The sequence below is a fragment of the Hordeum vulgare genome, chromosome 6H (assembly GCF_904849725.1).
Source record: "Hordeum vulgare subsp. vulgare chromosome 6H, MorexV3_pseudomolecules_assembly, whole genome shotgun sequence".
In the NCBI taxonomy this organism is placed as follows: domain Eukaryota; kingdom Viridiplantae; phylum Streptophyta; class Magnoliopsida; order Poales; family Poaceae; genus Hordeum; species Hordeum vulgare.
The window spans coordinates 463,045,203-463,063,320 of record NC_058523.1 but is presented as its reverse complement, the minus strand read 5'-3'; the positions used below and the strand labels follow the sequence as shown (position 1 = coordinate 463,063,320).

General features: G+C 47.4%; 1 protein-coding gene across 2 annotated transcripts; it reads left to right on the top strand.

Annotated features, from left to right (window-relative positions):
• The first annotated feature begins 780 nt into the window (after positions 1–780).
• Positions 781–7,882, top strand: LOC123401617 (DNA-binding protein SMUBP-2-like). Of its 2 annotated transcripts, XM_045095453.1 has the most exons (7): positions 781–954; positions 1,063–2,565; positions 2,675–2,958; positions 3,348–4,385; positions 6,357–6,525; positions 6,775–6,932; positions 7,112–7,882. In XM_045095453.1, the coding sequence occupies exons 2-7, from the start codon at positions 1,533–1,535 to the stop codon at positions 7,358–7,360; spliced, it is 2,931 nt and encodes a 976-aa protein (XP_044951388.1). In that variant the 5' UTR covers positions 781–954; positions 1,063–1,532; the 3' UTR covers positions 7,361–7,882. The 2 variants fall into 2 exon arrangements, with proteins under 2 accessions (XP_044951388.1, XP_044951387.1); XM_045095452.1 differs by having other exon boundaries at positions 781–2,565.
• The last annotated feature ends 10,236 nt before the right edge of the window (positions 7,883–18,118 follow it).

The window sequence follows — 18,118 nt, the reverse complement described above, 5'->3', positions numbered from 1 at the left end:
TTATTATGTCCGTTTACAAACGGACGCGATTTGGGGTCGTGGCTCTGTTACTCGTGAGTTGGAGTTGCCCTGAGCTCCTGCCTCGTGCACGGCGCCGAACCATTCGTGCACGGCTAACTCACGTAGCGCGGTGCGGCCTTCCAGGGAACGCGAGGCTTGCCTTTGTCGGACGAGGCGACGGAGGCGAGGCCGGCGGCGGCGTCGAGGTCGTCGTCCATGACGGGCGTGGGGCGGGAGCACGCGGGCGGGAGGTTTTTTTTGGGGGGGGGGAATGAAGGAAAATGGTGGTGGATGCCACCGACCGGCGGAGCCGGAAAGAAGAGTAGGCGCGCGTCCGTCACATGTCCGCGCCGACACAAATCCGGTTTAAAATTGGGTCGGGAATGGGTCGTCAGGCGGACGTCAAACAAACGCGCGTCTGTTTGGGTCGGCGCGTCGGGCCGACTTTTGTGCCCACGCCGACCCAAACCAACGGCAGCGGACGAAATGGATCGATCCAATGGTTGCTCTAAGAGCAAGTACAATAAGGTACAGTCAGCAGGCTGTAAGGATTAAAATACTATATTTTTAATGAGTTAGATGAGAGAGAAGAGGAGAGTGCTTCGTGAGAATGAATGATGGACCATATATGATAAAAATAGTACTCTTTTATAGCTAACTATTATACGGGCTAGCTATAAAATAGACTATAAGATGGTTTATAGTCAGCAGGTGGCTATAATATTAACCATGCTCTAAGCTCCTGCCTCGCGCACGGCGCCGAACCATTCGTGCACGGCCAACTCACGTAGCGCGGCGCGGCGCGGCAGCAGCCGGCCACCGCCTCCCGCCTCCCAAGAGCGCCCTTGAGCGGCGCAGCAGCCTCGCAAACGTGTCATTGCCCCAAGTCCAAAGTCCAGAGCAGCGCCAGCGCGGAATGTTCCGCCTGCTGTCCCCACCCCGACCGTGACGCCGGTAAGGTGTTCGCTCTAATGCCTGCCAGCCAGCCAGCCAGCCAGCCAGTCCGCCCGCGGGGAGAAAGCTGGCCGCCATTCTTTGTCTCATTTTATTGTGGTCCATCAGGATCCACGGACGCTTCCCCCCACCCTGATTTTGGTTGAACAGAATCAGCCCCGCCGGACCGGTGAATCTGCATCTGCATCGCGTCTGGACGCGCCGGCGCCTGCGTGGACAGCGGGATCGCGCGCCATGCGTTGGTTGGACAGCAAGCGCGAAGCCGGAGCCGATCCGATGGGCGCTGTCAGGGGCTTTCGGGACCATGGAAACTGGGCGGAGACGACGTGGGCGCCAGCCGCGCGAAGCCAGAGCCGGGGACGGCACTTTACTTGCCTGCGGTGCTAACGCAGCCGCGCCCTGCGCCACCAGTCATCCACTCTCCACCGGCCGTCTCCTCCTCTTGACCCAGGGCCAGGGAGGATTTCACCCGCCGAGGCTGAGCCGAGTCACCGGTCAGCACCTCGCTCCCTTCCCGCTCCCCTCCCGCTGCCCCGCGCCGCAGCCTCCGCCGGCAGCCGTGACCGTGGAGCGACGGCATGTCTCTTGATCTCTTTTCCTCTAGGTTCCTGTTTTCTTCTGGCGCTGCGAAGAAGCTCCCCAGCAGGAGAAGGGTCACGTTCGTTGCTGCTGCTCCTTCGTCTGCGTCCACGCCGTCGCCGGCACGGTCGCAGGATGCCTCTTCTTCTTCCAGGCAAAGGAGTGTACGTGTTGCGCCATTGGGTCCCAGCAAAGGTGCGCCTCGACCTGCCGGTGGCAATGGCAGGACTAGGAGGAGGAGGCAGAGGAGGACGGTCGAGGGAGGGCAAGAACAAGGCGGCTGCGTGCCGTCGGTGGAGGAGGCGTCCATAAGGGTAGGGACGCTGTATGAGAACGGCGATCCACTAGGCCGGAAGGAGCTTGGCCGGTGTGTTGTGGAGTGGCTAAGGCAGGGGATGCAATCCATGGCATCCAAATTCGCTTCGGCCGAGCTTCAGGGTGAGATGGCGGACCTCACCACAGCGGCATTGACCCTGAATTGGGGATCAGCAGAAGGCCAGCTTGGGTTTGTGATCCAGGCACAGCCTTATCTCTCACCCGTCCCCATGCCCAAGGGTCTGGAGGCACTCTGCTTCAAGGCCTGTACACACTACCCCACCCTTTTCGACCATTTCCAGCGTGAGCTCCGTGGTGTCCTGCTGAGTTACCAGAACCAGGGGCTCATCTACGACTGGCGCTCCACGCAGACATGGAAGCTGTTGAAGGAAATGGCCAATTCTACTCATCACCGGGCAGCTGTGCGCAGGACGACACCACGAACTAAAGCGGTTCACAGTAGCATCGGCATAAGCCTCAAGAAGGTAAGGCTGATGCAGGATAGGATTGAAGACTTTGTGAGGCATATGTCAGACCTGCTACGCATCGAGCGAGACGCGGAGCTGGAGTTTACACAGGAGGAGCTGAATGCCACAACTATGCTTGACAACAATTCCAAGCCATCCAAGCCAGTTGAGTACTTGGTGACCCATGGGCAGGCTCAGCAGGAGCAGTGTGACACCATTTGCAACTTGAGTGTCATCAGCAGCTCAACTGGTGAGAGAGCTAAACTTGGCTACTTTCTTTTTTCCGTATGTTAAGATTTTGTCTTCAGTTACTTTGGAAAATTGAGCAAGACACTGTTTTCTGTTATCCCTGCATGTAGGATTGGGAGGCTTGCATTTGGTTCTATTCAGAATTGAAGGTGAACACAAGCTGCCTCCAACTACACTGTCACCTGGGGACATGGTTTGTGTGAGAACATGTAATAGCCGTGGTGAGGGAGCCACTTCTTGCATGCAAGGCTTTCTTTATAATCTCGGGGAGGATGGTTGCAGCATAACTGTGGCTCTGGAATCTCGCCATGGTGACCCAACTTTCTCCAGGTTATTTGGGAAAAGTGTGCGCATTGACCGGATACAGGGATTGGCTGATGCACTTACTTACGAGGTATTCAAATTATGCACATGAACCTTGAATCTTTTCAAGGAATTAAGGGTCTGAAATTTTAAATGGTTGGCTCTTTCAGCATATTTACTATCAAGCTTTCTGAAACTTTCTTGCCAGGAACAACTATAGTCTACCTCTTACATATTTATTTAAACATAATCCTTCCATTTTATGATGTGTAATCATGTTCTATTACTGTTATATATCGTATCTCATATCGTATATCGGAGTGGCATGAAATTGGAAAAAAAAACAGAACAAATGATTTTTTAGCCTTAAGAGAGAACAGTGAAATTGGGGTTCCCGTTTCTTTTATGATAGTATTTTTCTTGGCTTAACAACATGAGTGATAAGTTCGTCTAATTCACGCAAGTATTTTTATTTGGCAGCGGAATCTTGAAGCATTGATGCTACTTCAAAGGAATGGTTTGCTGAAAAGTAATGCTTCCATTGATGTGGTAGCTACTCTGTTCGGTGACGGCAAAGATGTCATGAAGATGGAGCAGAATTGCCTGATTGATTGGGGTGAATCGAGTCTACCTGATCCAAGGCTATCAGAGAGGTATGCATTTGATGACTCCCAATTAAGGGCTCTCTCATTAGGCCTGAACAAGAAGAGGCCTGTTTTAGTCATCCAGGGGCCTCCTGGCACGGGCAAGACAGTTTTGCTCACGGAACTCATTGTACGTGCTGTCCGGCAGGGTGAAAATGTCCTTGTGACAGCTCCAAGCAATGCGGCAGTCGATAACATGGTTGAAAAGTTATCAAGTACTGGCTTAAACATTGTGCGAGTTGGAAACCCTGCTCGGATATCACCATCAGTTACTTCGAAGTCCTTGGCAGAGATTGTGAATGGAAGGCTTAGTCAGTTTAGGAAGGAACTTGAGAGAAAGAGAACTGACTTAAGAAAGGACTTGAGGGACTGCATAGAGGACGATTCTTTAGCAGCAGGCATTCGTCAACTTCTGAAGCAACTTGGGAGGGATCTGGAAATGAAAGAGAAAGAAACGATCATGGAAGTGCTATCTGATGCACAGGTTGTGCTTTCTACTAACACAGGGGCAGCCGATCCACTTATCAGGAAAATTGGTTGCTTTGACTTGGTAATTATAGATGAAGCAGGTCAAGGAATTGAGCCCTCTTGCTGGATTCCCATACTGCAGGGGAAACGTTGTATTCTTGCTGGTGATCATTGCCAACTTGCACCTGCCATATTGTCAAGGAAGGCATTGGAAGGTGGGCTTGGTAAATCTATGATGGAAAGGGCTTCATTGTTGCATGATGGATTACTTACTACAAGACTGACAGTCCAGCATAGAATGCATGATTCAATAGCCAGTTGGGCATCTAAAGAGATGTATCAGGGGTTACTCCAGTCTTCTCATTCTGTAGCTTCACATCTTCTTGCCGACTCTCCAGTTGTAAAGGTATAAATATTTTCTGTTTCAGGTGTCAGGTCAATTGCATGGTATGTATCAGGTAAAAATATTTTCTGTTTTCCGGGTCAGTGTTCAAGACTGAACTTGACTATCACGTGAGCAATCTTTTTCTAAAATAAAAATAAAAATCATGACTCCACTGAGGATTGGGTCTAATTGTAAAGTTCAGATCAGACTTCATTGAATAAATTTACCCCTTGTTCGAGTGAATCTGAATCATATGCTGTTTGATTCTATCCTTTTCCTAGCTCATTAGTTTACTACGTTTTTAAGAGTGTAATTTTGGTCCACACTGTAGCTAAAGATCTTGAGATTATAGCAAGACTCGGAAAGTAGGCACCTTAAAGTACTTTCACATATGACTATATACTACTAGAAGCATATACACTACTTAGTATATTTTACCGCAGTTTCTAAACATGTTTATTTCAGCAGAAGCACATTTTAGATGCATCATTGGCATTTTAATGTTGTTGTCTTAAGATATCATGTGATCATGTGTCTGCCCTACTTCTTTTTTGTTGTGCTTCGTGATTAGAAATTCAGAAACGTTGATTAGACCTATTCAAGTGTCTATCTTTATCAGTTTGTTTCCTTCAAGCTGTGCTTGCCAAAGACAATTTACAAGGATATTTAGGACTACATATTTAGTTTCCCAGCCATCATAGTTTTACTCAACTTGGCATCATATTCTTTCTTTTAGAAACGAATGTGATATTAAATTTCATCTTACATTTTTGAGAAAAATTGGCCATACCTGTCCAGCCCCTTATTGAAATGGTCACGTCCACTCAGTCACAAAACATTACGGATGGGAACCGTCAGCACTCACTTTTAATTTCTTTTATATACGACCCTCAGGCCTCAGACCGGGTTTCACTATCAGATAAAACGACATATATCCAACAGTACCAACAATACAAACACTGAGTGGCACAGCTTTTGCTGCCTACTGCATAAAACGACAATGAATTTCTTTATAAAAAATTCAAATAGCTCAACAAAATGTTGTGGACATGGTTTCACAGTATCAAGGCAAGAGTAGCAGCGTGGGAGGGGTGCATAAAGAAACAAGCCCATCCAAGACTAGCCCTTGGAGGCATATTTTTATAGAAGAAACTCTAAGCACGACGGGTCACTCTGTGACTCGAACCCGTGTGGGTGGGAGCCTGGGAGGGGTACATGAGAGAGAAGTACCAGAGTCCTCTAGGAAAGTATATGATCAGGAAAGTAGTACAAGGAAAGATCTAATCCTAATCGTATTAGGAGAGGTCAAGGGCCTGAGCATTCGTTATATAACGATGACATGTATCCACGTTTGAGGCAAGGAAGATCAATCAATCAATCTCTCCCAGTTATTCTCTCATCTAAACCTATGAGAACCTATGTCTACTCAATCCCTTGCTGCCATGCCATCTGGCTATCTTCAGCACGGTTGTTATCCCGTTGTGGATCAAGGTTCACAACACGAAAGCACTCACTTTTCATGATGGATGGCCAACTATATATCTTATATGTTGCCATGATCAATCTGTTTTCACCATATGCATGGGTACAAATACAAACAAGCTGGGATACTCTCCAACTCAATGTAGTATATCGCAAAAGATTAACAATCCAACAAAAAAAGGTGGGATAAATTTTTATAGTGGAACATGTAGTAGGTCTGGAACTCCTTCTAGAACCAACCTATAATGCATTGTGTCTATTTGTTGTGTCTACCATTTGAAATTTGGATGGTGGTGGTAACCGTTCATTTGCGGGTTACATGTGGAACATGTAGTAGGTCTGGAACTCCTTCTAGAACCAACCTATAATGCATTGCGTCTATTTGTTGTGTCTACCCATTTGAAATTTGTGCACTCTATTTTAAGATTTTTTGCCATGAACGCATCTATATGCACTCCTTCTGTAATGCTACTGTGTAAGTTGGACTCAAGTTGTACCTTATGATTTCAGGATACTTGGATAACTCGGTGCCCACTGCTTCTACTTGATACCCGAATGCCATATGGAATTCTAAATGCTGATTGTGTGGAGCATTTAGACCCTGCTGGCACAGGCTCGTTTTATAATGATGGAGAAGCAGACATAGTTACACAGCATGTTCTCAATCTTGTGCATTGTGGTATATACATATCTTTTACTTCTTTATAATTGAGCACTGCATCAGTATTGTATGGCCTTTGTTGCATAGTCCTTCGATCATTAGTTTTGTTTGCTTTAACACATCAGGATAATTATTCAGCATTTCTCATTCACTGGTCAAACACATCAGGATAATTATTCAGCATTTCTCATTCACTGGTCAAACATGGCCTTAACTGTTTACCCTCAGATTTTCGAACTTACGAACATATTATAATCATGATTGCAGGAGTGTCTCCAAGTGAGATAGCCATCCAGTCACCCTACATTGCTCAGGTTCAATTGTTGAGAGAGAAGATAGAAGAATATCCAGGGCTTTCTGGGGTTGAGGTTTCAACAGTAGATAGCTTTCAAGGGAGGGAGGCAGATGCGGTGGTCCTATCAATGGTAAGGACTACACAGTACCATCTTTCTGATGAATATGTTATCCAAATATAGCACTGAATGAATCGAATGACACTTTCAAGGGCATTGCCCGTCGCACCACAATAATTTCATACTCCATTTCCAACTGTATGAACTTTTAACCTACTTCTGGTGATGTTTATTCTTGTGCTGGCTTCTAGGTTCGGTCAAACCCACTGGGAGCGGTAGGGTTCATGGGCGACAGCAGGCTGATGAATGTGGCTATCACAAGGGCCCGCCGACATGTCACCGTGGTATGTGACACCTCGACCATTTGCCACAGCACCTTCCTCGCCCGGCTCCTCCGTCATATCAGGCGGTATGGACAAGTAAAACATGTTGCACCTGGTTCCCTAGATGGGGTTTCCGGCCTCGGCTTCAGCCAACCCACTCTCCCGTCTATCAGCTAGGGCTCCACCACAGTTCACTGTCTTCATGGCATCATTCATATGCTCATACGAGCATGTTATACACGACGAGCTAAAGGATGTATATACAGTCATTGAAAGAACTGAAGGTTGAGAAACTATAATGCCCGTCCCAGACGTGCCTGTCTAGTATCGATCTGTGAAGAAGACAGAGTACTTGAGAAGATATGAAGAGAAATTGGTGGATATACATGGAAGAGCTTCGTCAGGTGTGTGGTTATCTTTGAGACAACTCACCACATGTGCCATGTGGTTCGCCAGGTGTGTGGTTGTTGATATGACGCATGGCCCTTCGTTGAACCTAACTGAAGGCTGGCTGATCATGCATCCCTGAATTTGGTTCATTCAGCAGAAGGAAGACCGCCACAGTTCCTGTAAATTCTAACTAATATTGTTGACATTGATACCCCAACACAGACGTGTAGTAAATTAACAACTCACAATTGAGCTGTACAAAATGTGTACGTATTTCCTTTCGAAGTAAAATGCCACAATGCCAGGTTACAGGTGCGCCTCTTTCTTTCCCCTATCATGTTTGTTGGAGTGTGTTGAAACATCAGCATCATGTGATATTATGGATGAATAATTAGATAAACCAACCGTACATGCACAAATAGACTACTCTTGTACTAGTGTTCCGTATGCGACTGCAACCTACCTATGGTTTGTTGTTTTCGCAATCTGGTTATTGAAATTGGCACGTGTGTACTATGCCATAAAACTGTTGAAATTAGTAGTGGGCCTTAGGCCCATAAGAGAATTTCAGAAAATCTCCAAGGGTCCATGTAGGTGGTGGCATGGCAAGGTGGTGGTGGGAAGTTTAGTCCCATCCCGTTAGTGGAGAAAAAATTGGACCCCTTTATAAGGGTCTCTCTTCCACATGCTATTGGAGAGTGAGAAGAGAAGGTGCCCTCGCGCACTCCTCCGCCGCCCGCCTCGCCGCGAGAATGAGCCGAGCCGAGCCAGATCACATCTGCCTCACGCGTTCGTTCCTTTTGCTGCCGTCGGCGACTCAGTCCCGTTTACCGCGTACACGGTTGACGTGAGAGCAGGCCTCCGAAACCCCGCCCCTCCGGTTCCTGTACGGGAGAGGGGCGATTAGGTTTTTGGGGAGCGATCACGCGACTGCTCGCCTACGTCCGTCTGCTTCGTCTATGTCCGCGTCGCCCTCGTCATCGCCATGTCTTCATCATCCGAGCCCGACCGTCTCGCCCTTGAAGCTGAGAAGAAGAGGGCAGAGGATGTTGCTGCTACGGCCGCGTCCAACGCCAACGCTACCGCTACGGCCAACTGGCCTATTGGAGGGTATAACTCGTTTATCCCACTCATGTTCATTTTGATCCTACGAGTACTACTCGTATGCATAGATGTATCAATTATATGCGTAGTATGTGTTAGGTTAGTTAGGTTAGTTCATGATCAGTATAGTCAATGCCATGCTAGTTATTATCTCGTGGATTAATATGCTCGGAAAATTGCCTATTTACTCAACAATCCAAAAACCTAATATGTGTAGGAATTTTTTGAGTAATGGTTTTGCTGCTGCATTGAAACCAGACAAGTTTACCGGTACTTATTTCAAGCGTTGGCAAACAAGAACCACCTTATGGCTCACGGCTATGAACGTGTTCTGGGTAGCCGGTGTCACTCCAACGGGAACGATCTCTCCTGAACACGAGAAGATGTTCGCGGAGGCCACCGTCCTATTCCTTGGAGCAGTCATAAGCGTGATCGGAGATAAGCTGGTTGACGCATACTTACATATGCATGTTGCGAAAGACCTGTGGGAGGCGCTCGAATCTAAATTCGGGGTCACCGATGCTGGGAGTGAGATGTATGTTATGAAGCAGTTCCACGATTACAAGATGGTTGACAACCGTTCTGTATTGGAACAGGCTCATGAGATAATATGCATAGCTAAAGAACTTGAGGTTCTTAAGTGCAATTTGCCGGGTAAGTTTGTCGCGGGCTGTATAATTGCTAAGCTTCCTAATTCCTGAAGGAACTTTGCTACTACTCTGAAACATCAGAGGCGTGAGTTCTCAGTAGAGGACATCATCGGCCATCTGAGTGTTGAGCAGAACTCGAGAGCAAAGGACTCCAATGGAAAAGCGGTGGAAAGCTCTTCTGTTGCCAATATGGTACATCAGAGGAATTTCAATTCCTACAAGCCCAAGGGAAAGAATTATGTCCAACAGAATATCGACTTCAAGAAGAAGGGAAAGAAGACCTTCAAGAAGAATAAGAAGGGAGATGGCTGCTATACTTTTGGTTCAGAGGAACATTGGACGAACAAATGCCCAAACAAGTACAAGAAGCCGGCGCAGGACTCCAAGTCTGCCAATATGATTGTGGGCAACAATGAGAGTGGTGCATCTGGGTACGGTAATTTACTTACTGTATTTTCAGTTTGTCAGTCCACCGATTGGTGGGTGGACATGGGTGCAAATATTCATGTGTGTGCTGACATATCACTGTTCTCTTCTTATCAGGCCACCGGTCGCGGGTTTGTATTGATGGGGAATGGCGCGAGTGCTTCTGTTCTTGGTGTTGGCACGGTCAATCTGAAGTTTACTTCGGGAAGGATCGTGCAGCTGAAGAACGTGCAACATGTCCCCGCCATCAAGAAGAATCTCGTTAGTGGCTCCCTTCTGTGTAGAGAAGGGTTTAAGTTGTTCTTTGAGTCTAATAAAGTAGTTGTTACGAAATATGGACTTTTTGTTGGAAAACGTTATGAGTGCGAAGGTCTGTTCCGCCTTTCCCTCGCAGATTTCTGTAATAAAGTCGTGAACAATATTCATTCGAGTGTTAATGAATCTGAAGTTTGGCATTCACGTCTTTGTCACATAAGTTTCGGTGTTATCTCGCGGCTAGCAAAACTGAATTTAATCCCAACTTTTACTTTAGCCAAAGGTTCTAAGTGCCATTCGTGTGTGCAAGCAAAGCAACCTCGCAAGCCTCACAAGGCTGCAGAGGAGAGACACTTGGCACCATTAGAACTCATACATTCTGATCTTTGTGAGATGAATGGTGTGTTGACTAAAGGTGGAAAGAAATACTTCATGACATTGATAGATGATTCCACTAGATATTGCTATGTGTATCTGTTAAATACTAAAGATGAGGCTCTACACTACTTTAAAATCTATAAGGCAGAAGTTGAGAATCAACTTGAAAAGAAAATTAAACGAGTCCGGTCTAACCGTGGTGGAGAGTACTTCTCAAATGAGTTTGATTCCTTTTGTGCGGAACACGACATTATTCATGATAGGACGCCTCCCTATTCACCCCAGTCAAACGGGGTTGCCGAGCGGAAAAACCGTACTCTAACTGATTTGGTTAACACCATGTTAGATACATCGGGTTTATCCAAGGCATGGTGGGGGGAGGCTATATTGACTGCATGTCATGTCCTGAATAAGGTTCCTACAAAAGATAATGAAGTCACTCCTTATGAGGAGTGGTCAAAGAGAAGGACGACACTCTCATACTTACGTACTTGGGGCTGCTTGGCGAAAGTCAATGTGCCGATCCCCAAGAAGCGTAAGCTTGGACCAGGACCGTGGACTGCGTTAATTTGGGATACGCTAAGAATAGCGTAGGCTATAGATTTCTAGTAGTGAAATATGAGGTACCTGACGTAAAGGTCGGTACAATAATGGAATCGAGGGATGCTACATTCTTTGAGGATATATTTCCCATGAGAGATATGCAAAGCACTTCTAGACAGGAATCTGAGAAAACTCCCGAGCCTGCCATTCCTATGGAATACTATGATCAAACACATGATGAAAATCCTGAGGAGGATGACGAGGAAGCCCGTGGTAGGGGCAAGAGACAAAGACTGCAAAGACCTTTGGTGATGATTTCTTCGTATACCTCATGGATGATAATCCCACTTCTATTTCAAAAGCGTATGCTTCTCCAGATGCTGATTACTGGAAAGTTGCGGTTCGTAGCGAGATGGATTCCATCATGGCTAACGGGACATGGGAAATCACTGATCGTCCCTATTGTTGCAAACCATTGGGATGCAAGTGGGTGTTCAAAAAGAAGCTTAGGCCCAATGGTACAATTGAAAAGTACAAGGCTAGGCTTGTGGCCAAGGGCTATGCCCAGAAAGAAGAAGAAGATTTCTTTGATACTTACTCACCTGTGGCTAGACTGACCACCATTCGAGTACTACTCTCATTGGCGGCCTCTCATGGTCTTCTCGTTCATCAAATGGACGTTAAGACGACTTTCCTGAATGGAGAGCTAAATGAGGAAATCTATATGCAACAGCCAGATGGCTTTGTGATAGAAGGTCAGGAAGGAAAGGTGTGTAAGTTGTTGAAATCTTTATATGGTCTGAGACAAGCACCTAAGCAATGGCATGAGAAGTTTAATACAACTCTGACATCTGTTGGCTTCGTTGTTAATGAAGCTGACAAATGTGTCTACTATCGCCATGATGGGGGCGAAGGAGTTATATTGTGCTTGTATGTTGATGACATACTGATATTTGGAACCAACCTCAAAGTAATTGAGGAGGTTAAGTCTTTTCTGTCTCAAAACTTTGAGATGAAGGACCTTGGCGTGGCTGATGTTATCTTGAACATCAAGCTTTTGAGAGATGATGAGGGTGGGATTACACTTCTGCAATCCCACTATGTTGAGAAGATTTTGAGTCGCTTTGGATATTCAGACTGCAAAATTTCTCAAACACCATATGATCCTAGTGTGTTTATTCGAAAGTTTAAAGGCACAGCTATAGATCAATTGAGATTCTCTCAAATTATCGGTTCGCTTATGTACCTAGCTAGCGCAACGAGGCCTGACATCGCGTTTGCTGTGAACAAACTTAGCCGGTTTGTTAATCCGGGTGATATTCATTGGCGTGCTGTTGAAAGAATTATGCGCTACTTGAAAGGTACTGTCAACCACGGACTTCACTATACGGGATACCCATCGGTACTTGAAGGGTATAGTGATGCGAATTGGATCTCTGATGCTGATGAGATGAAGGCCACTACTGGGTATATATTTACTCTTGGAGGTGGTGCTGTTTCCTGGAAGTCTTGCAAGCAAACGATCTTAACGAGATCGACAATGGAAGCAGAATTAACAGTATTAGACACATCTGGTGTCGAAGTAGAATTTCTTCGAGATCTCTTGATGGACTTACCTGTGGTTGAGAAGCCGGTTCCGGCTATCCTTATGAACTGCGATAATCAAACAGTTATTGTTAAAGTGAAGAGTTCAAAGGATAATATGAAGTCCAACAAACATATAAGAATGAGATTGAAGTCTGTCACACGTTTGAGAAACTCCGGAGTGATAGCGTAGTATTACATCCAAACGGTTAAGAATCTGGCAGATCCCTTTACTAAAGGGCTATCACGTGTTGTGATAGATAGTGCATCGAGGGAGATGGGTATGAGACCCACTTGAGTTGCCATGGCAGTAACCCAACCTATATGATCGGAGATCCCGTGAAGTAGGACCTGGGAAAACAAGCCAGTGGTGAACTGAGGAGAGTAACTTTACTAACCCACCCCGTTGGAGATGCAGTACTCTCGGATACTGTATGGTAGGATGACTACTGTCTTAATGTGTTCCAAAGCTTATGTGTAAGCAAGATGTTGTCCTACAAAGCGATCTTTGAAGGAACACACCTATATGAGTCTGACTGCTGGTCACAGTCTATGAGATTTGGGTGATCTCTAGTAAACTCATGAATAGGCCAGGAGTGTGACTAATATGCTCCACCCGAGGGGTCACCTTCGGAAGCCTAGTACTAGTAAGACTTGTGGTGAAGCTTATTTATGCCAAACTGACAATTCAAGGCATAGTCCATTGTTCAGTTGTAAAGGAGTGTAGCTGCTTGCTCTTGGTGAAGCTCAACCTTAATAGGTCTTCACTGAAATGCTGGTATATTAAAACAGTGATTGGAACGAGGGAACACGATGTGCCCTTGAGATCTGGTGGGGGATTGTTGAAATTAGTAGTGGGCCTTAGGCCCATAAGAGAATTTCAGAAAATCTCCAAGGGCCCCTGTAGGTGGTGGCATGACAAGGTGGTGGTGGGAAGTTTAGTCCCACCCCGCTAGTGGAGAAGAAATTGGACCCCTTTATAAGGGTCTCTCTTCCACATGCTATTGGAGAGTGAGAAGAGAAGGTGCCCTCGCGCACTCCTCCTCTGCCGCCCGCCTCGCCACGCCGCGCCGCGGGAATGAGCCGAGCCGAGCTCATACCTACGCGCTTATTTTTGTCGGTCAGGAACGGAGAATACGTAACGGACACGGCACGATCCGAGACGTCGGATCGTTGGCTGTTACCGACTCGGACGTGGGTTCGGCCCACGTCTCTCCGCCCAACCACCCATATAAGCAGGCTAACGCCTACCCTAGCCGTCACGAGAATCATATCACATCTGCCTCACGCGTTCGTTCCTTTTGCTGCCGCTGCCGCCGGCGACTCCGTCTCATTTACCGCGTACACAGTCGACGGGAGAGCAGGCCTCCGAAACCCCGCCTCTCCGGTTCCTGTACGGGAGAGGGGCGATTAGGTTTTTGGGGAGCGATCACGCGACTGCTCGCCTACGTCCGTCTGCTTCGTCTACGTCCGCGTCGCCCTCGTCATCGCCATGTCTTCACCATCCAAGCCCGACCGTCTCGCCCTTGAAGCTGAGAAGAAGAGGGCAGAGGATGCTGCTGCTACGGCCGCGTCCAACGCCAACGCTGCTGCTACGGCCCACTGGCCTATTGGAGGGTATAACTCGTTTATCCCACTCATGTTCGTTTTGATCCTAGCAGCACTACTTGTATGCATAGATGGATCAACTATATGCGTAGTATGTGCTAGGTTAGTTCATGATCAGTATATCATTAGTCTAGTCAATGCCATGCTAGTTATTATCTCGTGGATTAATATGCTCGGAAAATTGCCTATTTACTCAACAAAAACATTTTTAGCGCTGCTATGCCACAAAAACTTTAGTCTAAAACCAAACACATAAAAATATGGAACATGCCGCATTAGAAAAAAAACTTGGGCATATATTGTCTGGCCTCTACATCATGGATTCACACATACCATGTTTTATTGCATGAAGACAGTCCAATGGGCACTAAGCAAAAGAGTGACATGTCAATCAATCACTAAATAGTCTATTGAATGCTTGACACCCATGTCAGGACATAAAACCTTCAACCATGGCCGCAACAAATTGATGCATGAAAATAATATCTGCGTAAGAGAATGAACATTTTTCCCTCGTCTACAACGAAATTATTTCTACAGAGCCAAATGATCACGTGAAGAGTGCTCCATGTGAAAGGGAGGAGGCCGGATAGACAGTTCTAAACAAATAAGATTCTTTTTATCGAAAAAGTGTTTCTCACGCTTTGTATTTCAAAGCAACGAACATCGTACAGAGAACATTGCTGAAGTGAACACCACACCAAATTCATAAAAAAAATGCCAACAACGGCAGCTCGACAAAGAGCGGATGATCCGTCGTCGATGCGCCTTCCAAAGACAAACCACCACAGCCCGAGGCTCCGACCCGTCGCGTGCCAAGCATCACCTTTAAGAAGGGATGCGACGTCGATGACATTGCTGCCCGGACGAGTCCTAGGGTTTCCTCTGGCACGTGGAAGGAGGTAGGGGATGGCTACCATCGATACCCTCCAGGAAGGAATGGTGGCACCTGCCGGTGTCACCGCATCGGAGCCGTACGAACGGGCAATGATTACTCCGGTACTCCCAACCAGAGCCGAGCAGCCAAACCACCACCCAACCCCATGCGGCATCACGGTTGCGCCACCATCCATGCTGTCTCATTGGGAACACCAACACGAAACCAAGAAGACCGGAGAGAGGCGCCAAACGGCGGAGCAATAACACCGAAGCCGAGCGAGATGAGATCCACCTCCACCGCCGACGTGCGGGAGGCCCGCGCCTCCAGCACTGTCGCAGTCATCGATCGGACACGACAACAGGGCAGACCAGGCCACCCCTAGCCCAGCCAGGCTCGAAACGGGCCTGCTAAGCCCCGTCGGCCATGCTGCAGCGGGCTGGCAAAAGCGCTGCCAGCACCCAGCCGCTCGTCGCCGCTTCCCCGCCTCCCGGAAGTCCCGCCATAGACCCGCTCCGCCGTTGGCCCGTCCAGGCCCAGATGGGCCACACAGGGCCCAGATCTCGGTTGGGAGGCCGCCGCCAGGTCGCGCTGCAGCGTCACCCCGCCACCAACAACGATGCCGTCGCCCAGCCGTCCGCCCACGCGACGGCGGGGAGCCCCCCCCCCCCCCCCCCCGCCGCACGGACCGTCGCCACCTAGGAGCAACCCTCGGTGCAGCTCCGCTCCGTGGCGAAGAGCCACTGGGAGGGGAAGGTCAGTGGGTCGCCGCCACCAGTGAACTCGAGGCCAGGCCGGCCGCGAGTGCCAGCGACGACGACGAAAAGGATAGGGAGAGGGGGCTAGAGGAAGGCTGGCCGCGGCCGATTGACGTCAGCTGTGCTTCCCTGGCAATGGCTCCAGAAAAGGGCTGATCCTGCAATCTCTGGCGTTAGCTAGACGAATGCTTATGACAACAAACATTCTCCTGCAACGACACCAGAAGAATGCTGAAAGCACTCCCCGGTAGTGAGACTAGAAGAATGTTGTTGATGGCCCACCAGCGCGTGGGTTCGCAGCAGTTTTCGAGGGTAGAGTATTCGACCCAATTTGTAGATCTCCTAAGGAGGTGAGAGGATACTCTCGAGTATTAGCAGCTGAATGTGTCAGATTCAACCACACCTGAAAGATTAGTATCTGCAAGCACAATAGTAACAACAAAGTAATATGATAACAACGGTGTCAGAAACGATCTGTTGACGGCAGACTATTCCTAACGATTGTATCAATGGCACCTCCGTTGCCGCGTTGACGGAAGTTGTCAATTCCCGTCAACGGCCAGCAGACCAACAGTGTAACAGTTAGCAGCAGTATAACAAGCAATAGCGACGACAAGGAACAGAGTAGTGACAGCAGTAGCAAGTAGCAACAGTAGCAAGCGACAGTAGTAGCAACAGCAGTAGCAACAGCAGAGCAAGACAAGTAACAGCAGTAGCAACAGCAGAGCAAGACAAGTAACAGCAGTAGCAACAGTAGTAGCAGCAGAGCAAGACAAGTAACAGCAGTAGCAACAGTAGTAGTAGCAGCAGAGCAAGACAAGTAACAGCAGTAGGACAAACTCGTAGGCAATGGGTCGGTGATTTGTTTGGATGATATTCATCATGCAACAACTATAACACGGAGAGCTAAGTGGCTAGCTCCCGTTCGTCAATGTGATGTAGGCATGCATTCCGTGTGTCGTCATACGTGCTTAGGTAAAAGAACTTGCATGACATCTATTGTCCATCCCTCCCGTGGCAGCGGGGTCCAAAAGGAAACTATGGGATATTAAGGTTCTCCTTTTAATAAAGAACGGGATCAACGCATTAGCACTTGGTGAACACATGAACTCCTCAAACTATGGTCATCACCGGGAGTGGTTCCGGTTATTGTCACTCCGGGGTTGCCGGATCATAACACATAGTAGGTAACTACAACTTGCAAGATCGGATCTAAAACACACATATATTGGTGACAACATAATAACTTCAGATCTGAAATCATGGCACTCGGGCCCTAGTGACAAGCATTAAGCATGGCAAAGTAGTAGCAACATCAAATCTCAGAACATAGTGGATACTAGGGATCAATCCCCATCAAAACTAACTCGATTACATGATAGATCTCATCCTACTCATCACCGCCCAGCGAGCCTACGAATAGATTACTCACGAATGACGAATAGCTTCATGGAATTGGAGAGGGAAGAAGGTTGATGATGACGATGGCGACGATTTCCCCTCTCCGGAGCCCAAGACGGACTCCAGATCTGCCCTCCAAATGAAGAACAGGTGGTGGCGGCGCCTCCGTATTGAAAACGCGACGAAAACTTCTCTTTTTTATTTTTTTCTGGGACGAAAGACAACTTATAGAGCTGGAGTTGGGGGCGGCAGGTGCATGTGGGCCCCACAAGCCCGCCCACTGCCACCAGGGGGGTGGTGGCGGAGCAGGGGATTGTGGCCCACTGGCCCACCCCCTGAGGTGGACCCTGGCGCAGGTATTTTTGATATTTTCCAAAACTGCTCCCCGTAAATTTTCAGGACGTTTGGAGAACTTTGATTTCTGCACAAAAATAACACCAAGGCAATTTTGCTGAAAACAGTGTTAGTCCAGGTTAGTTCCATTCAAATCATGCAAATTATAGTCCAAAACAAGGGCAAAAGAGTTTGGAAAAGTAGATACGTTGGAGACGTATCAACTCCCCCAAGCTTAAAACCTTGCTTGTCCTCAAGTAACTCAGTTGACAAACTGAGAGAGAAAGAAAAACTTTGACAAACTCTGTTTGATCTTGTTGTTGCAACTATGTCTAACTCATAACCAGAATTTCAGCAAGATCACGAGTTAACCACATGAGCAAATGACACAAAGGTCTCACGGTAAACTAATATCAATGGCATAATCAGCTAACGAACAAATAATAATGATTTTCAAATACCAACACTTCAATCAAAGCAAGCATGAAGCAATATGAATAGGTGGTATCTCGCTAGCTCTTTCTGAGACCGCAAAACATAAATGCAGAGCACTTTCAAATATCAATGGCTGACTAAACATTGTAATTCATAGCAACGAAGATCCAGTCATAGTCATACTCAATATCAA

Excerpts from the sequence above, each read along its gene's own strand:
- LOC123401617 (XM_045095453.1), top strand. The coding sequence starts at position 1,533 with ATGTCTCTTGATCTCTTTTCCTCTAGGTTCCTGTTTTCTTCTGGCGCT. Across the intron at positions 2,959-3,347 it reads CTGATGCACTTACTTACGAG|CGGAATCTTGAAGCATTGAT; the intron begins GTATTCAAATTA and ends TTTATTTGGCAG. Across the intron at positions 6,526-6,774 it reads TCTCAATCTTGTGCATTGTG|GAGTGTCTCCAAGTGAGATA; the intron begins GTATATACATAT and ends TCATGATTGCAG.